This window comes from Panthera tigris, chromosome B4, assembly GCF_018350195.1.
Source record: "Panthera tigris isolate Pti1 chromosome B4, P.tigris_Pti1_mat1.1, whole genome shotgun sequence".
NCBI lineage: Eukaryota > Metazoa > Chordata > Mammalia > Carnivora > Felidae > Panthera > Panthera tigris.
Genome location: NC_056666.1, coordinates 19902876 through 19922953, shown reverse-complemented (window position 1 = coordinate 19922953; position 20078 = coordinate 19902876). Strand labels below are relative to the sequence as shown.

Below are 20078 nucleotides of genomic sequence, written 5' to 3'. Positions count from 1 at the left end.
CAGAAAAGAGACCGTAGGACCCTCATCAAAGTTGGAATGGATGGTAGTCAGCCTGTGACTTTCTAGTTCCAGGTCCAACTCCCCACATATGTTGCAGGAATACCTACTGTACTGGCCTTACAGCCAACCCTATTTGTACTTTAGCTAGTTTCAGTCAATTTAATTTTTGACTAGGATAAAGTTTTTGATCTTAACTCTAACTCTGTTATCATTTATTTTCCTATGAATAAACCAAATTTCTCAAGTATGACTTGCCTTGCTTTAAACTACTGCCTAGCAATGTAATTTCCCTTTAAGTACAGATGTTAACAGAATCTTATCCTAGCAGATTATACCACAGAAGCATCTATCATCTAGGAGTGCCCAAGACACCAAACAAACATGAAAAAAACCTGATACTGGCAATCTGTATGTTGGTGAGATTATTAAGTTTACTTCCATGAACAATTTTAACTTAGCCACTGTGTATTGGCATTTCCAGTTTAGACTGGACTGCTGCCTTGAAAAGAGGAGGGAAGAAATAACAGTGAAAGAAAGTACACTGCCATTCTTCCACAGTCCTTAATAAACCCTGCTTAATAAAACTGCCTGAGCCTCGGAGTTGAAAGAAGGCAATGAAGAATGAGGCTGAACACGAAAGCACAAATACACGAAAAGCAAATAAAAAGAAAAATAATTTACTATCCCCTGAGAAAATGAGAAACAATACCAAACAAAACAGAATACGTATACACGGGTGTACTGGCAAGCGGGGGAGAGACACAAACACTATAATACAGAGAAGCCTAATAGGGAAAGTGAGAATCAGCAGAGGTGCAAAAAAGGGCAAAAAGATTTTTCTATAGAGACGGTTGCAAGATTGTTTTCCTTTTCCAAACGACACAAATGTCCACAAAAGAAAAAAAAAATTACGTGTTCATTTGAGTTACTAGGATACAAGTGCCAAGCAAAAACAAACATGTATTATATTAGATATATACAAAAGCAAATATTCAATGCTTCAGCAGAAATGTGAATTTTATCTTGGAGTCTTATAATCATATTGTTAATGTATGCTGGCAAACAACTTGTAGATTCAAGATTTGTTCTACAAACAAAGTAGTAAGTCCCACCAACATCTGCCAAGAATTTAAAGCTTAGTGTCTTTGTTCTAAGAAATGAGTCAATTAACTTGATGACTCTATATAGACTCTATCTCAGGTGATGATGATGTGCTCAGTACTTAAGTTCTTGAAACCGAAAGGCCAGTCTGATTTTTTCTTCCTCCCTCATCTGTGTGTCATCACACCCAGTCAATCAAACCTCTCATATGTTACCAAAAGATCTGCCCCTTCTTCCTTCCTAGTACTACTCTCCTACTTCAGACCCTCATTATTACCTCTGGAACACTGCAAAAGCTTAAATAGTGTCTAAGTAACTCTTGTCTCTTCTCCACTCCCTCTCCCAATCTTCCTTTCACCATCCTTTAGATGGCAGACCTGAGTACATCCCTCCCCCAGTAAATCTAAAAACCCTTTATGGAAATAGAACTCAAACTCCTTAACAGGACACAGGAGGCCCTTGAGAATCTCTCAGCATTTTACATATCACACTCAAACTCCTAGCAATAGTGCCCTTCTCCCTCACCACTATACTACTCTCACTCCCTCACCCTCTCCCTCTCAACCCTCCCTATTTCCCACTTCAGAGCTTTTATGCTCCTCCAGTCTGTCAAATTAATAGCTACTGTCGCACTCCCTCCTCTTTCCTCTCCTCACAGCCAACACCCAGAGACTTCTCACTCTTCAAAGTTCAGAGAAGCTACAATCTTTTCTAAGATACACCTTCCCTCTCTTCAGCACTGCTACACTACGCTAAGTAAACGTTCTCTGTGTTCTCTAATCCTCGCACATACTACACTATCTAACAATCATTGATGTGTACATATCTATCCTACCACGTAGGAGCTTTACGTATTCCTTATGCTTCCAGCAGTGCCTGATAACAGGGCATGCCATACATAAACGTTGGCCCAATGAATGGATAGATATATGGAATGTTTAGCTCCACTCTCTGAAACCTAGCTTTTTAAATGGTACTAATGAGGAATCCCCCAATCAGAGAGCATATTTAGTCCTTTCAAACTTTCCCACCAGATGCTAAATATATTGATCAACACTTCTCTTGACAGCTATTTCACCACTACTCCTTTCAAAAAAGATTGAAGGGAAGTCGGGCTAGCAATTTCTAAGTATTCCTCCACCTTTAAGCTTCTATAGTTAAATGACACCATGCTTTTATTTTGTTTTTTGTTTCTCTGTTTGGTCTATTATGGTCCTACCTATACTTACAAACATTCATTTCTTCGTGGTCATCGATAAATAAAGACTCTTCAAAAGCATGTATATAGACAGAACACATGTATCATTTACCAACTATTCTCTGGAAATTGTAGCTTTATAAAATAAATGCTTCCTGATGTGACATGATCTCAGGGCTGTAAGTTCAAACACCAGGTTGGGTGTAGAGATTACTTAAAAGTAAAATCTTTAGAGGCGCCTGGGTGGCTCAGTTGGTTAGGCGTCTGCCTCTTAATTTCAGCTCAGGTTATGATCCCATGGGATCAAGCCCCAAGTTAGGCTCAGTGCTGGGTGTAGAACCTGCCTGTGATTCTCTTTCTCTCTCTCAAAATAAACATATAAATAAATAAATAAATAAATAAATAAATAAATAAATAAATAAATAAATAAAATCTTTGAAAATAAAAAAAATTAAAATTAAATTAAATAAAGGATTCCTTGACTCTGAATACAAGCCTCTATCCCCGAAAACTTCAAAAACAGCTCAAAAAAATCTGTTTCTTCAAAACTATTACAATTCTTCACATTTCTTCAAAATTATTAAAAGGTAACTTAAAGGTGACATATGCCACTCATTATTTTATTAACAAAATGCATATGTCAGTGAAATGAGGAACTGATTGCTACAATATGAGAGGTCAAAAAATAAAAACAAGAATCTGGTGACAAAATAATAGAAAAACTGGCCATTATGTATTTAATGACATGTAGAAAACTTAACAACATAATAAGTCAACACGATGAGTTCTCTGAAATTTAGATATACTACACAGATATTCTAGAAAATTTCCTTTCCTATCACTCACAAAATTTCCTTCGTGGTTTTTTTTTTCCTTTCCTAAATCCCACTATGTTCCAGCCACACGAGATTATTTATTATTCTGGGAACTGCCTACCACCTTTCCTTTGCACTTACTATATTAGTTTATGTTACTTTCTCTGAGTGGAATTATCATATGATCCTTTTTTCCACAGGTCAAATTCCTAGTTATTCTGCAAAGTCCCTATAATCCCTTTTTATGTTTTATTCAACTCCTTAGGCAAAGGTAATCCCTCCTTTCATTATGTTCCATAACACTCCACTCACATTTTTTATTATGACAGATATCTCCCATTTTTCGAAAGTTTGTGTTATGCCACTTTGATTTGACAAAAGGCTTACATTAATAACTGTTTTTGCTAACTGAAAGAAATCCAAAAAGAATTTTTGCTTTTACGAAAAAGGGTGAAAAGTGAAAGCGATGTTCAGCATCTGCTTTGCCACGAAGCCGTCACAGTGTCAATGTGCACCCAGAGCAGCAAGGCCGGCGCTGCCCAGCTCCTTCCCCAGGAAGTACCCTGAGCATCCATCTCAGCATCAGACCTCCAGAGCTTTGAACTATGTCTGGAAGCATCTGTGCTTTGTCTCGGTCTATTTCATGCGTTTGTTAGCAAGATGGGTCCTAAGTTATCAGAAAAGCCTAAGAAAGGTTATTTTTTCAGACTGGGAACACTCAAAACCTTTTCCACATAGATTAATGGTAACTGCTTCCTCAACTTTACACCAATTTCAGCTTACGAAAAGTTTCACAAGAATGCTTTCTACTTTTGGATAGCTGCAGAAACCTGTACTTACATATTATTATTTTTATACACTGTAATTACATTATTTACTCTTCTAATTGAGAGTGTCACATGAAGAAAAATCCTGCATTTTATGCATCTTTGAATTCCCAGTGTCTAGCACAATGCTTGATATAAAGTAGGTCCACAGTATGAGCCCAGTATATTAATAAATGCTCTTCAATGCTCTTTACTACCATCCATTAAAAAGTGGTATCTTCCAAAACTCAACAATCCATTTTCCAATTGTTCCTATCATTTCAGAATTACATGCCTCATATTAGCCACACTGAATAATCATGAAGAGAGTATTATTAAGCTTTCAAGGGTAACTATACAAATCGACATCCATAAAAATCCAAGAAACATAAACAAGAGAGTTGACCCATGACCACCATGAGTTTGAACTGCGCCTAATTATATGTGTGATACAGTACAGTATTGTAAGTGTACTCTCCTGTGATTTTTAAAAAATTTTTTTTAATTTTTTACTTATTTAAATTCAAGTTACTTAACATATAGTGTAGTACTGGTTTTAGGAGTAGAATTTAGTGATTCATCACTTACATATAACACCCAGTGATCATCCCAACAAGTGCCCTCCTTAATGTCCATCACCCATTTAGGCCAACCCCCACCTACCTCCCCTTCAGCAACCCTCGGGATGATTTTCTTAAGAATATTTTCTTTTCTCTACATTACTTTACTATAAGAATACAGTATCTAATACATATACAAAATATGTATTTATTCACTTTATTTTTTTAGTAAGGCCAACAGTAGACTATCAGTAATTAAGTTTTGGGGGGAATCAAAAGTTATACATGGATTTTCAACTGTGCAAGGAGTCAGCACCCATAACCCCTGCATTGTTCAAGGGTCAACTGTATAGCACCCCCATATAAGGAAAACTACAAAAAACAAAAAACAACTTGATGGAGAGAGACACCATGTTTCTAGAAGTAAATATTCAATATTATAAAAAGATCAATTCTTCTAGGGGCGCCTGGGTGGCTCAGTCAGTTAAGCAGCCGACTTCGGCTCAGGTCATGATCTCGCAGTTTGTGAGTTCAAGCCCCACGTCAGGCTCTGTGCTGACAGCTCAGAGCCTGGACCCTGCTTCGGATTCTGTGTCTCCCTCTCCCTCTGCCCCTCCCCTGCTCACACTCTGACTCTGTCTTTCAATAATAAATAAACATTAAAAAAAAAAAATCAATTCTTCCTCAAAATAGTATTTCATTGTAATACTAATATAATCACAATTGTATGTTGTTAGTCCTAATGTTAATCTGGAAAAAGAAATCCATAACAATACTTGTTCTACCATGTACTATGGTGTATATAAAGCCATAATAATTTAGAATTATGAATTCTATTATTCATTTCATGAATTCTATTCTATTATGAATTCTATTATTAGAATTAGAATAATTTAGGAAAAGAATAGACAGATGCAACAATGGAACAGAAAAAAAGTGTTAACAACATCCAAGAATTTAATAATGATTCAAACAGTATTTCATTTCTTTCTTTCTTTCTTTCTTTTTTTTTAAAGTAACCTCTACGCCCAATGTGGGGCTCAAACTCACAACCCTGAGATCAAGAGTCTCAGGCTCTTCTGACTGAGCCAGCCAGGTGGCCCAAAACAGTATTTCAAATCACTGTGTAAAACACAGATCATTCACTAGTGTTGAAAACTGGACTATGTGGTAGGGGAAAAGTTAGACACATACCTCACCATATTATAAAATGAACTCTAAATGGATAAAAGATTTATACCTAAATAATTCTTCCTTCTTCCCTCCCTCTCTTACTCCTTGAATACATTAGTCTTAAAGCCTTAAGGTGGGTCCAAGCATGGCAGCATCCATGCCGGGGAAGGGAGAAGTCCAACACAGGTGTCAAAGCCCCAGCAGAGCTGGCTCCCACCGGGGTTTTGGAGGTAGAGGGGAAGGCAGTGCCACACCCTGAGCAAGGTGATGAGACCAACTATTTGAGGGATGAGGGAAGAGTGGTGGCCTGGAGCTGAGTGTCAAATACCACAACTAATACAAAGGGCAGCCAATGCAGGGAAGCAACAGCAACCCAGAGTGATGTGTGGAATCCAAACCAGGTTAGGGTGGTCATTGCATTAGGGGATGGGAGCAACGTTAATACAAGACAGACTGATCAAATAAGCAAACATATTGAGGATAATGGGAGTCAGATTTCTCACTGTTGGCGTGAGAGTCATAAACATAAAAAAGTTTATGTTTATGTTAAATTTGTGTTCGTAAACTTGAAAAATCCTGCACTGCTGGATTGAATTTGGAGAAATTACTAAGAGTTTATGGTTCTCTATATATACAGAAATACACATGTGTATAATGTATACCCATACACTGAATCGGAAGTATCACTGTGACTTAAAAGTCTTCAATATATAGAGATAATCATTGAAAAAATACAGATGTGCATGTGCATATATCTCTGTATCTATATATACACATATATTTCCGGAGAGGGCCAGGGAATAGCAATATCCCAATAACAACAAGCATACTTAGTGCCCACTTTGGTTTCTAAAAGGAATCAATACTCCTTGGATAAATGGTGATGATTCATGGCTAGCTGGGTCAAAAATGATCCAAGATGAGCCTGAACATACTGTAGTGTCAAAACTAAAGAGCTCACAACCTTATTAAAACACAAAGCCAGTCTGAAGGGAGTCCCAGCAGACAAACCTGAGACAAAATGATCATTAAAATAAATGGCAGTAATAGGGAATGACCCATTAAAATAAAATAGTTAACACAGAAGTCCACGTTAGTCCACACTTATATAAATGGGGACGGGAACAAGTTATTCCTTTAAGTGAACTACCAACTAAAAAAAATAAAATAAAAGTGGAGTGTCAACCGATGAATGTAAAATAAATGATGGAAACAGAAAACCACTACTTGCTATCAATTACAGTAATAAACTAATTAAGCCAAGAAACAACAATGGATGCTAAAATCAGTGGGTTGAAGGCACAAGGAACAAGATATTTACATACAAAGCACTTCCTCCAAAATGCTTACTTATTACAAAGGGAAAGAAGATTAACTTCCCAGTGAAGAAACCTTACAGATACCACCTTAACCAAGTGATCAAGGTAACATCAAGTAATGGGGAAATCACGTACCACCTGACAGGACGCAACGAGAACACAGCATCACTTCTGTGACATTCCTGCCAAAATACAAAATCTAAAACCTAATCCTGAGGAAACACCAGAAAAAGCCAAATCGTGGAATATTCTACAAAATAACTGGCCTGTAATCTTCAGAAGTATCAAAGTTATGAAAGTTAAGGAAAACTGAGTTACTATTTGAGATTACAAGACAAAATGCAATCTGTGATCCTTTTGCTATGAACGGTTTAACTGGGGAAATGGAAACATGAATGAAAATTAGGGAAATGATGAAGTCTGTGGATTAGACAGTAATAATGCATGAATTCTGATGGCTGTATTCTGGTCATGCAGGAGAAAGTACGTTCTTACAGGAAATGCATGTTAAAGCATCTGGGGTCTGAGTATATAATGATAAATAACTCTGAAATGGTTTAGGAGAGGAAGAGCTCTTTACACTATTAATGCAACCTTTAAGTTTGAAGTTACTTGAAAATTGAAAGGAAAACCAAGTATAAAAACATGAACTTAGGTGCACCTGTGTGGCTTGGTTAAAAGGCCACTTCGGCTCAAGTCATGATCTCACAGTTTGAGTTTGGGCTCTGCGTGGGGCTCTGTGCTGACAGCTCAGAGCCTAGAGGCTGCTTCAGGTTCTGTGTGTCTCTCTCTCTCTCTCTCTCTCCTTCTGCCCTTCCCTCACTTGTGGGGGTGTGCGCACGCTCGCGCTCTCTCAAAAATGAATAAACATTTTTTTTAAAAAACATGAACTTGAAAGCACTAAAAAAAAGTCTTATGCAGTAACATAAAGATTTTCTTTGGAAGCATCTGAGTGGCTCAGTCGGTTAAGCATCTGACTTCAGCTCAGGTTATCATCTCGCAGTTTGTGAGTTCGAGCCCTACGTTGGGCTCTGTGCTGACAGCTCAGAGCCTGAAGCCTGCTTCGGATTCTGTGTCTCCCTCTCTCTGCCCCTCCCCTGCTCATGCTGTGTCTCTTTCTCTCAAAAATAAATAATTTTTTTTTAAAAAAAGAAAGATTTTCTTTGTATGGTGTCAAAAGCAGAAACAATAGAAGATAGTTGTGTAAATTATATAAAAATGTTAAACTTCTCAACTAGAAAAAACCCGCTAGAGTACCAACAATAATTTAAAAAAAAAATAAAGACATAATGAAAGTTAAAAAGCAAATGTTGAATTATGGGCAAAAACATACACAGCAAGTATATAAGACAAATGAAAGAAACCTCTAATATAAAAAACACTTTGGAGGCACCTAGGTGGCTCAGTCAGCATCTGACTACTGATTTCTGCTCAGGTTATGATCTCACGATTCATGAGTTCCAGCCCCATGTCTGGCTCTAGCGGAGAGCCTGCTTGAGGTTGTCAGTCTCCCTTTCCCTCTCCCTCTCTCACAAAAATAAACAAACATTTAAAAAAAAAAAAAAAAAACACTTTGTTAAAAAATAAATAAAAACAGGGCTCCTGGGTGGCTCTGTCAGTTAAGTGCCTGACTTCGACTCAGGTCATGATCTCACGGTTCCTGAGTTTGAGACCCACATCGGGCTCTGCACTGACAGTGCAGAACCTGCTGGGGATTCTCTCTCTCCCTCTCTCTGCCCCTGTCCCAGCCTCTCTCTCTCAAAATAAATAAATAAACTTTAAAAAAATAAATAAAGCTCTACGGAAGAGAGCAGATTTTAAAAGAAAAAATAGAAGTGCCTGGGTGGCTGAGTCAGTTCAGCGTCCAACTTTGGCTCAGGTCAAGATTTCATGGTTCGTGGGTTCGAGCACCACTTTAGGCTCTGTGCTGACAGCTCAGAGCCTGGAGCCTGCTTCTGATTCTGGGTCTCCCTCTCTCTGCCCCTCCCCTGCTTGCTCACGCACGTGCGTGCACTCTCCCTCTCAAAAATAAGTAAAACAGTAAAAAAAAGAAGGAAAAAAAAAAAGAAAAACATTACAATATTAAAACAAACAAAGAGCTTTTCAAGGTCAACAAACATGAAAGGCTTTTTTTAAAAACTGTAGGGGCGCCTGGGTGGCTCAGTCGGTTAAACGGCCGACTTCGGCTCAGGGTCATGATCTCACGGTCCGTGGGTTTGAGCCCCGCCGTCGGGCTCTGTGCCGACAGCTCAGAGCCTGGAGCCTGTTTCGAATTCTGTGTCTCCTTCTCTCTGACCCTCCCCCGATCATGCTCTGTCTCTCTCTGTCTCAAAAATAAATAAACGTTTAAAAAAAATTTTTTTTTAAAGTGTAAAATATTTAACCTTACTGTTTACTCAGAAAAAAATCAGACACTAATATTTTTCACTAAAAAGAATAGCGAAGATTTTTTTAATGGTAATATATAGTGCACTTACCAGGATATAAGGTTATTAGCACTGTCACCTATTACTCATGTAGCATAAATTAGAAACTGCATTCCACAGTACAATTTCATACAATATATTTATGGAAGCTTCCAAAACATTCGCACCCCTTTACACAGAGATTCTGTTGCTACGTACAAGCCAAAGCCAAAGCCAAACCCAATCAAGGCCCTTCAACAGTTAGGCATTCCTTAACCAGTTTATCAAAACTAATAATACTGTATATTACATGCTAACTATCCACTAAAAATAACGTCAAAAACGTAACTGATTGATACAAGATGATGTTCAGGGTTGATAAATTTCAAAAACAAACAAACCAGTATAAGCAATATAATCCAATTTTAATAAATATATATTACATATAAAAATGTACACACACACAAAAATCTAAAAGGATCAGAAACAGAAGATTAGGATGACTTCTGTCTTGCACTTTTCTATTTGTTTCCTGTATTTTTAAATTTTAAAAATAAATATTAATAACCTATATTGTAAAATGTTTAACACAAAAATATTTGTGTTAGAATTGGTAGTAGTGATAATTTCTCCCCACAAATGAAATAAAGTAACAGGTACCTTAAATTAATGGTGACACCATACCTAAAGACACATTGGGTGAAAGAAAAATCATCTAACGTACAAAAAGAGAATGAAGCAATAATATATATATGTACCATAAATCAAGAAAAAGATATAGGGGGAGCAATGCAAAGAAAATATTAACTAAGTTGTTAAGAAAAAGCTAACAACAAAAATCCTATCTTGGGGGTAGAAAAAAACTGGGGAAAGGAAAAGAAGCACGTAGTATTCTGTAATAGGGTTATTTTTCAAGAAAGGATGTAAGGTATCATAACAAATGTTATACCAAATAATGATTAATTCAAATTTAATAGAACCTTTATGTTTGAAAGAACCTAAAAAGCCAGTAATTCTTAAAGGACAAATCTATATAAGGATGGAAATGTCACATAAATGTTAAAATGCTAAATACCTAGGTGAGTATAAAAGGTAATATATTTTTGTTTGTGTTGTACTCCTGTGACTTTACAACATATTTTAATAAATGTAGTTTACCATTTAGTAATTATACTTTTTTCAAATCTCTCTGGAATCTGGAGGCCTATGATTTAAATTTTTTTAATGAAAGCCTATAATAAAACAAAATACAAAAAAAAAATCCTTTTACATTTCCCAGTTTTAGAACAAAAAAGTTGTATTTAAACATCAATAAAATAACATCCACTGTACCTTATTGTAACGATCATGTGGAACAGACTGTAAAACAATTGGTTCCATTGTAGAAACATTGGCAAACTGTACCTCTGGAATATACAGGGCACAAACCACATGAGCCCAACCTAAAAATAAATAAAAATAATGTCATTTTCCAGTTTTCAATAAAACTTTTTCAAAGATAAACAAAATCATTAACTTCCTAAAGAGATCCCTTCAAAGCCTAGTTAAGCAAAAGTACAACAAAAAGATGAACAAATTCTCATTACTGACTATAAATAGTCAAACCACTACTGATAAAGCACTCCATCATTTCTCCAGCACAACGGCACAAACAAAAGAACATTTTTAAAATGCAAATGCTAGCACGGTCACTTCATATAAGAGCACACTAAATGATTTGAATCAACACTACTTCTGAGAACCACTATGAGAAAATAAGAAAGCTTTAGAGGCGCCTGGGTGGCTCAGTCGGTTAAGTGTACGACTTCGGCTCAGGGCATGATCTCACAGTTTGTGGATTCAAGCCCCCCATCGGGCTCTGCGCTGACAGTGTGGACCCAGTTTAGGATTCTCTCTGCCTCCCACCGCCACTCACGCTTATTCTCTTTCTCAAAATAAATAAACTTTAAATTAAAAAGTAAGAAGCTTTATAGTTGAATACCTAAAATTAAAATTTTAATCTTAAATGTCAATTATTAAAATTTTAACTTTTATATTAATATTGATACTTTAAATACTAGTACTAACATTCATTATTTTACTGTTTCAATATTTAACTTAAAATATTTTAGCAATTAATAAATATTAATGTTTTGGGGCACCAGGTGGCTTGAGTGAGTTAAGCATCCAACTCTTGGTTTCGGCTCAGGTCATCATCTCATAGTTCATGACTTCGAGCCCCACATCGGGCTCTGGGCTGACAGCACGGAGCCTGCCTGGGATTCACTCTCTCCCTCTCTCTCTGCCCCCTCCCCTGCTTGCTCTCTCAAAATAAATAAACTTAAAACAATTTTTTTAATAATAATAAACAAATGAGTATTAATGTTTTAGTTTTTGAAATGTGGCTGAAACTATCAAAGAACTGTGATAATGAGGAAATACTGAGCCAAAATTGGAAAATAATGAAAGTCCAAGGAGGTGAGTACAGCTTTTGGCCACTTTTGCCCCCCACTGCCTATTTCACAGAAAGCAGGTAAAAAGGGTGGTTTTGACAAACTCAGAAGGCTGGAAGTACAGGGATCTATGTCCACAGACAACTGAAGGAGAAGGGGAAGGAGTAAGCCCCTCCCTTCCTTCCAGCTGAGACACTGAAGGCTGCAAGCCAGAATAATCCAAGTACACAGGCCCTCAAAGAGACTGCACCTAGGCTTTAAGTTCATCTCAAACTCTGAAACTGGACTCATGTTATACTAAATTACAAGAGCCCCCAGGCACCAGACAGAAGCAAATTATACATCCTCTCTGGAGGAAAAACAATGTAATCTTGACTACAAATAACTTCTACTACTATTGGTTCATTATCATTTTCAGCACAGTAAAAAGTACCAAACACATGAAAGACACAACATAAATGAAAACCAGCAGAAACAAGAAAGTCAAACCAGATCTATATTTTGGAGTCTTAGCCACAGACATTAAAATAAGTATACTTATTATGCTCAAATACAACACAAAGTTGAAAATTTTTTCAAAGAACTGAAAACTATAATAAATAAAAAATTCTAGAAGTAAAAACAAAAATTTGTTCAAAATCAATGGATGGGATCAACAACGGTTTAGACATAGATGAAAAACAGAATTAGAAGGCAACAACAAAATAGGTCAGAAGAAAATGTCCAGAATGTTAGCACAAAACACAAAAGTGTGAAAAATACAGTAACAGGACAAGAAGCATGAAGAATATAATCAGCAGGTCTCACACACATGTAATTAGAATCCCAGAGAAATGTGAGAGACAAAGTAGCACAAAAGCAAAATTTCAAATGATAATACCTAAAAACTTTCCAGAACAGAACACAGCAAATCATGGACAGAAGAAACACAGTAAATCTCAGAATAAATAAAAACAAATCCATACCTAGGCCAATTAGTAAACCTATAGAAAACCAAAAGAAAGAGATAAAAATCTTCATACAACCAAAAGGCAAGTTATCATCAAAAGAACAACTGGATATCAGAGTGGCTAAAATGAACAAATCAGGAGACTACAGATGCTGGAGAGGATGTGGAGAAACGGGAACCCTCTTGCACTGTTGGTGGGAATGCAAACTGCCGTAGCCACTCTGGAAAACAGTGTGGAGGTTCCTCAAAAAAATTAAAAATAGATCTACCCTATGACCCAGCAATAGCACTGCTAGGAATTTACCCAACGGACACAGGAGTGCTGACGCATAGGGGCACTCGTACCCCAATGTTTACAGCAGCACTTTCAACAATAGCCAAATTATGGAAAGAGTCTAATTGTCCATCAGTTGATAAATGGATAAAGAAGTTGTGGTTTATATATACACTGGAATACTACTTGGCAATGAGAAAGAATGAAATCTGGCCTTTTGTAGCAACGTGGATGGAACTGGAGAGCGTTATGCTAAGTGAAAGAAGTCATACAGAGAAAGAGAGATACCATATGTTTTCATTCTCATGTGGATCCTGAGAAACTTACCAGAAGACCGTGGGGGGGGGGGGGGGGAGTTAGAGTGGGAGACAGCCAAAGCATAAGAGACTCTTAAAAACTGAGAACAAACTGAGGGTTGATGGGGGGTGGCAGGGAGGGGAGAGTGGGTGATGGGTATTGAGGAGGGCACCTTTTCGGATGAGCACTGGGTGTTGTATGCAAACCAATCTGACAATAAATTTTGTGTTTAAATAAATAAACAAACAAACGAACGAACAACTGGATAAAGTCCAAAACTATCTTTAAACAGATTTCAATTAAAGGGAACACTAAGTAATTTTCCTCAGGCAATGGAAAAATGAGCCAAGAAGAAAGCTCCAAGATGAAGTAAAAAAATGATAAGCATGTAGGTACTTTTAATGGCTGCTGACTAGATAAAACAACAATATTCTCTTCCAGTGAAAATACATGACTGCTTACATCACAAGTTAAAACTTTATCTGGTAAAGTTTTCAGTGTATATAAATTTAACACATATTAAAACTACAATAAAGACTGGAGAAGAAGGTAAAAGAGATCTATATGGTTTCAGTGTTCTTACATTTTGTGTGAAGCAGTACACAGAGTAGTCTAAAATTATTAGTATGAGAACTGTAATCCCAAGAGCAACTACTATATACATAAATACAGCCAAAAAGGTAATTTAATGCAATTAATTAAATTTAAATGCAACGCTAAGTGCGTTATTAAACTGATTAAATGCAATGCTAAAAAATATTCATATAATCACAAAGAAAGGGGAAAAAAGGGAAGAAAGGAATAAAGTAAAAATCAAAGTTAAAGCATAGGTGGCACCTGTCTGTCTAGGTCAGAAGAGCATGAGGCTCTTGATCTCAGGGTCATGAGTTCAAGCCCCATGTTGGGTGTAGAGATACAAAAAATAAATAAAACTTTTTTTAAAAAAAGAAAAAAATAGCAGACTTCTTCTGGTCAAGATGGAGAAACAGGGACCATATTTGGCTTCCTGCATGAACAATACATACTTCCCATGGCAAAAAAAGAATAAAAAGATAAAATAATTGAGACAATGGTTTTCAAGACCTGTGTATCAGATAACAACGATAGTAATCCCAAAGAAACAATAAACAAATGAGATGAGCTCTCAGTTTGCCCAGTTTAACACCTTGAGAATTCTTCCAGCCCAAGGCACAGGGAGAGAAACTAAGGCCAAGCCCAGAACACTCCCAAAGTTCACATCAGGTAAGACCAAGGCAGCTAAAACTGTAAGGACAAAGCACCAGAAATGAAAACTCTTTACAGAGAGAACAAATGCTCACAGAGAGATACAGACAACACCATTTGAATATTAAAGGACTGAACATATGAGAGGAGAAATTACCTGAGGTTGAAAAAAGAACCATCCAAAAAGAAGTAAAGGAAACCGTATCCAGCAGACAGGAAGAGCTAGGAACATTGCCTGGTCTCCTTAGCCAGACTGAAAAACCTCAACTCGCAGGACATTGGGTATCTGAATACTCAGAAAGATCTTGCCTCCATAGTGGGAAATAATTACCCCTAGACCAAGTACTGCTCCTAATAAAGCATAAGAGCAGGACCTGACAGGATCTAACTATTTCTAAGGAACCTAACTGTATTTCAGAACAAACCTGAAGAAGATATAAAGGAAGGCAAAATTCCCAGACTTCCATCAGCCACAATAGTGGAGTAGGAAGCTCCAAGAGTACCTTCCACCACGGAAATATCACAAAATCACGCAGGAACCGTCAGAACCAATTTTGTTAGCACTCTGGAAAAGAGAATGAAAGGTTTGCAGCAACCAAACACTAAATCAAGAAAAGGGCAACTTAAAAATGGCAGGAGAGCTTTGGGCATTTTTACTTTCCTATAACACATGCCCACCCTACGTTTAGCAGAGGTCTTGAAGACAGCACTGAGTTTGAGTTTGCAATGCAGAACCCTAGTTCTTTCTCCATTCCAAAAGTTCAGAAAGTTAAGTACAGACACAAAAGATACAAAAAAGATCCACAGTAAACAACTGTTTAAACAAAAATAGCGAGAATTTGTTGTGGGGTTTATAACAAAAATAAATGCATGACAACAATTGCATAAAGGCCAAAAAAAAGAGAAATGGAATTACATTATTTTGAGGATCTTATACTATATGAGTAGTAGTATAATAATAACACTTGATGGTAAACTCTACTGAGACAAAGATGTAAACTTTAAGTCCTAAGACAATGACTAATGTAACACAACAAAATTCATGGCTAATAACACAACAAAGTAGACAAGATGGAATCATAAACTTTTCAAAAGAAGGCCAGAAAAGAAAAAAAGCGAACAAAAACAAATGGAGCAAATAAAAAACAAGTATCAGGGCACCCAGCTGGCTCACTCAGCACAGCATGCAACTCTTGACCTTGGGGTTGAGTTCGAACCCCACATTGGGTGTAGACATTACTTAAAAATATAAAATCTTGGGGCGCCTGGGTGGCTCAGTCAGTTAAGCAGCCGACTTCGGCTCAGGTCATGATCTCGCGGTCCGTGAGTTCGAGCCCCGCATCAGGCTCTGTGCTGACAGCCCAGAGCCTGGAGCCTGTTTCAGATTCTGTGTCTCCCTCTCTCTGACCCTCCCCCATTCATGCTCTGTCTCTCTCTGTCTCAAAAATAAATAAACGTTAAAAAAATAAATAAATAAAATAAAATAAAATCTTTAAAAAATAAACATAAAAAAACAAGTATCAAGATGGTAGACCCAAATCTAACCATATCATTAGTCACACTAAATGTAAATTAACCAACCACCCCAATTAAAAAGCACAAATTGGGGCGCCTCGGTGGCTCAGTCGGTTAAGCGGCTGACTTCGGCTCAGGCTGTGATCTCGCGGTCCACGAGTTCGAGCCCCATGTCGGGCTCTGTGCTGACAGCTTGGAGCCTGGAGCCTGTTTCGGATTCTGTGTCTCCCTCTCTCTGACCCTCCCCCGTTCATGCTCTGTCTCTCTCTGTCTCAAAAATAAATAAATAAACGTTAAAAAAAAAATTTAAAAAAAAAAAAAAGCACAAATTATTGGAATGAAAATAACAAGTGGTCAATAAGCACATGAAAAGATACTAGTCATTAGAGAAATGAAAATCAAAAACAAACTGAAATACCACTTCATATCCACCAGGATGGCTAAAACCAAAAAGACAAACATTAGCAAGTATTGACAAGGATGTGGAAAAATTGGACAACGAATGCACTACAAGTAGAAATGTAAAACGGTACCTCCACTTTGGAAAACAGACCAGCAATTTCTCAAAAGGATAACAGTTAACATGTGACCCAGGAAATACACTCCCAAGAATAATCCAAAAAATTAAAACATATTTCTGCAAAAAAATTGTAAATGCATGTTCACAGCAGTATTATTCGTTCACAGCAGTATTCAAAATAATCAAGTGAAAACAACCCAAATATCCATCAACTTTTGAATGGTTAAGGAAAACATGGTATATCCATACACTGGAATATCAATTGGCAATTAAGTGAATTACTTAGACATGCTGCAACATGGGTGAATGTGGGAAATAGTGTGCTAAGTTAAAGAACCCAGTCACAAAAGACCACATATTGTATGATTCTAGCTATATGAAATATCTAGAACAGGGCAAATGGACACAGAATAGGTTAATTATTGCCTCGGGTGGAGGTGTTGAAGGGAAATAGGACGTGAATGCTAATAATGGTGACAGTGTATCTTATGAAAATGTTCTAAAGTCAACTGTGATGATGGTCACACAAGTCTTTGAATATTTTTAAAACCAATGAATTGTGTGCTTTATATCAATCAATTGCAAGATATGTAAAGGTATTATATCTAAACAACTAACAATAAGAAAAAATTCAATTTTTTAAATGGGCATTTGATTTGAACACACACATCACCAAAGAAGATATAAGAATGTCAAATAACCACATGTAAAAGAGCTGAAATTTTCTACTCATTACCAAAATGAAAATTAAAAGCAGAAGGATACCACTACGTAACTATCAGAATGGCAAAAACTAAAAAGAGTGATCATACCAAGTGTTGAAGAGGATGTAGAGCAACTGGAACTCTCATACGCAGCTGGTGGGAATGTAAAATGTTACAACCACTTTAGAAAATAGTTTGTCAGTTCCTTGAAGAATTAAACATGTGAAGTGAAATAAGTCAGAGAAAGATAAATACCATATGATTTCACTCATATGTGGAATTTAAGAAACAAACAGACACAGGGGACGAGGGGGAAAAGAGAGAGAAGCAAACCATAAGAGACTTTTTTTTTTTTAAATATTTGTTTGGGTTTTTTTGAGAGAGACAGAGAGAGAGAGAGAGCATGAGCGGGGTAGGAGCAGAGAGCGAGTGAGCGAGTGAGATACCAAGGATTCAAAGCGGGCTCTGCACTGACAGGAGAGAGCTCAATGTGGGTCTCAAACTCACGAACCATGAGATCACCGGAGCCGAAGTCTGACACTTACCCCTACCGGAATGAGCCACCCAGGCACCCCAAGAGAGTCTTAACTATAGAAAACAAACTGAGGGTTGATGGAGGGAGGGAGGTGGGGGGATGGGCTAAATGGGTAGGTGGTGGGTATTATCATGGTGATGAGCACTGGGTGTTATATGAAAGTGATGAATCACTAAGTTCTACATCTGAAACCAATTTTACCATATATGTTAACTAACTAGAATTTAAATTAGAACTTGAAAAAAAGAATTAAGCATGCACTTATTATTATAAACTAGCCATTTCATGCCTAAGTATTTATCCAAGACAAAAAAAAAAGACTATGATTATAGAGAACATGTACTCAAATATTAACAGGATCTTAATTTCCAACACGTAAAACTAGAAACTATCTACAGGTAAATAAACTGCTAGATCCATACAGGGGAAAAATAGTGAACCAAAAAGGGAATAAAATATTAATGCATGTCACAACAAGAATCTCAAATATTTATACTGATGGAAATAAGCCAGACAAAAATAGTGTCTGTATACTATAAACCCATTTGAATGTCTAGACACACAAGCACACATACATTCCACTTAAAACACAAGAAAATACAAATTAATCTATAGTAACGGAAAGCAGATGAATGGTTACCTGGGACAAGGCTGGGGAGGAGATGGGTTGGTACAAAAGAGATACAGTACAAAAGAATAAGAAGAAAGTTTTAAAAACGATGGATATGTTCACTGCCTTAATTATGTTGATTTCATGGGTACATACAACAGTCAGAACTTAACAAGTTGTTCACTTTAAATATAGACAGTATACTGAATGTCAATCACAACTGAATAAAGCTGTTTTAAATACTTTTTTTAAGAAAAAAAGATCTCAATCCTAATTTCAATTCATATTAAATGTTAGTCATTTATATACAACAGGTGAGGGAGAGATTAAGAGGGCCAGAGTCGATTAAAATTTTAAAAAGACCATACTACCATATGCTGTCTGTAAGAGACACACTTTTAATAAAAAATGCTAAGTTTAGGGGCGCCTTGGGCTGTTCAGTCAGTTAAGCATCCGATTTCAGCTCAGGTCATGATCTCACAGTTCATGAGTTCAAGTCCCGCATCGGGCTCTCTGCTATCAGCCCACTTTGGATCCTCTGTCCCCTTCTCTCTGTGCCCCTCTCCTGATCCTCTGTGTGCGCTCGCTCGCTTGCTCTCTCTCAAAAAAATGAAAAACAAATTTTTTAAAACCTTTAAAAAAAATACTGGTAAGTTTAAAGCAAATAAAGCAAGTGTATGGAAAATAATATATAATGCTAACAGTAAGAATACAAAGGCTGACATGACTATTTTGATGTCGTAGCACACTATGAAGCAAATACTCCATAGCTAAAAGGGGACATTTTCCTAATGATAAATAATTCATTACAAAAATCAACAATTAGAAAACTATCTACACCTAATAAAAACACTTTAAAACACATAAAACACTTAACACTATTAAAGGAAGAATCAGACGATGTTCCAGTCGTAACAGATGTTTAACACACCAGACTCAGTAACTAACAGATGAAGTAGACCTCCCCGCCAAAAATCAGTTAAGACTAATAAAAGAGCTTGAGTTCAACTACCTTATTCAACCGAAGAATATACATTCCTTTTCAAATGCATATGGTACATTCAACACAAACCATATGCTAATACCTAAAATAAGACTCAGTGAATTTTAAAGGATTAAAATCATCTAGAGTGTAATGAGTAGCCACAATGAAATTAAATTAGCAACTAATAATAATTAGATAGCTACAAAAACCCCCAATATATGGAAAATAATAAACTTCTAAATAATTTAAAAATCTAACACAAAATCACAAGGGAAATTGGAAAACATTTGAACTGAATGGCAACAATTCAACAATATGCCAAATTTTGAGACATGCTGCAAAAGCAGTCCTAGCAGGGAAACATATCTTTATATACTTTTACTAGAAAAGAATGTCTCAATTCAAAGATCTAAGGTGCCACCTTAAGAAGTTAACAAAGAACAAAATATACAAAAAGTAACTAAAAGTAAGGAAACTAAATATACTAAAAGTAACTAAAAGTAAGGAAAGTGAAGATAAAAGGAGAAATCAATAAAATAGAAAACAGGCATATAACTTTAAAAATTAACAAAGCCAAGGGGCACCTGGGTGGCTCAGTCAGTTTAGCGTGCGAAACTTGATTTTGGCTCAGGTCCTAATCCCAGGGTCAAGGGATC

General features: G+C 36.7%; 1 protein-coding gene across 13 annotated transcripts in view; it reads right to left on the bottom strand.

Moving 5' to 3' along the window:
* The window catches only part of MLLT10 (MLLT10 histone lysine methyltransferase DOT1L cofactor), a 234949-nt gene that overhangs the window by 141704 nt on the left and 73167 nt on the right, over positions 1–20078 (bottom strand). For all 13 annotated transcript variants that reach the window (XR_006219669.1, XM_042991194.1, XM_042991193.1 and 10 more), the window contains one exon: positions 10710–10819. Coding sequence is in view for 12 of the 13 variants with exons in the window: in XM_042991194.1 (XP_042847128.1) it covers positions 10710–10819 (110 nt within the window). In the remaining variant the exon portion in view is untranslated. The remainder of the gene's footprint in view (positions 1–10709; positions 10820–20078) is intronic.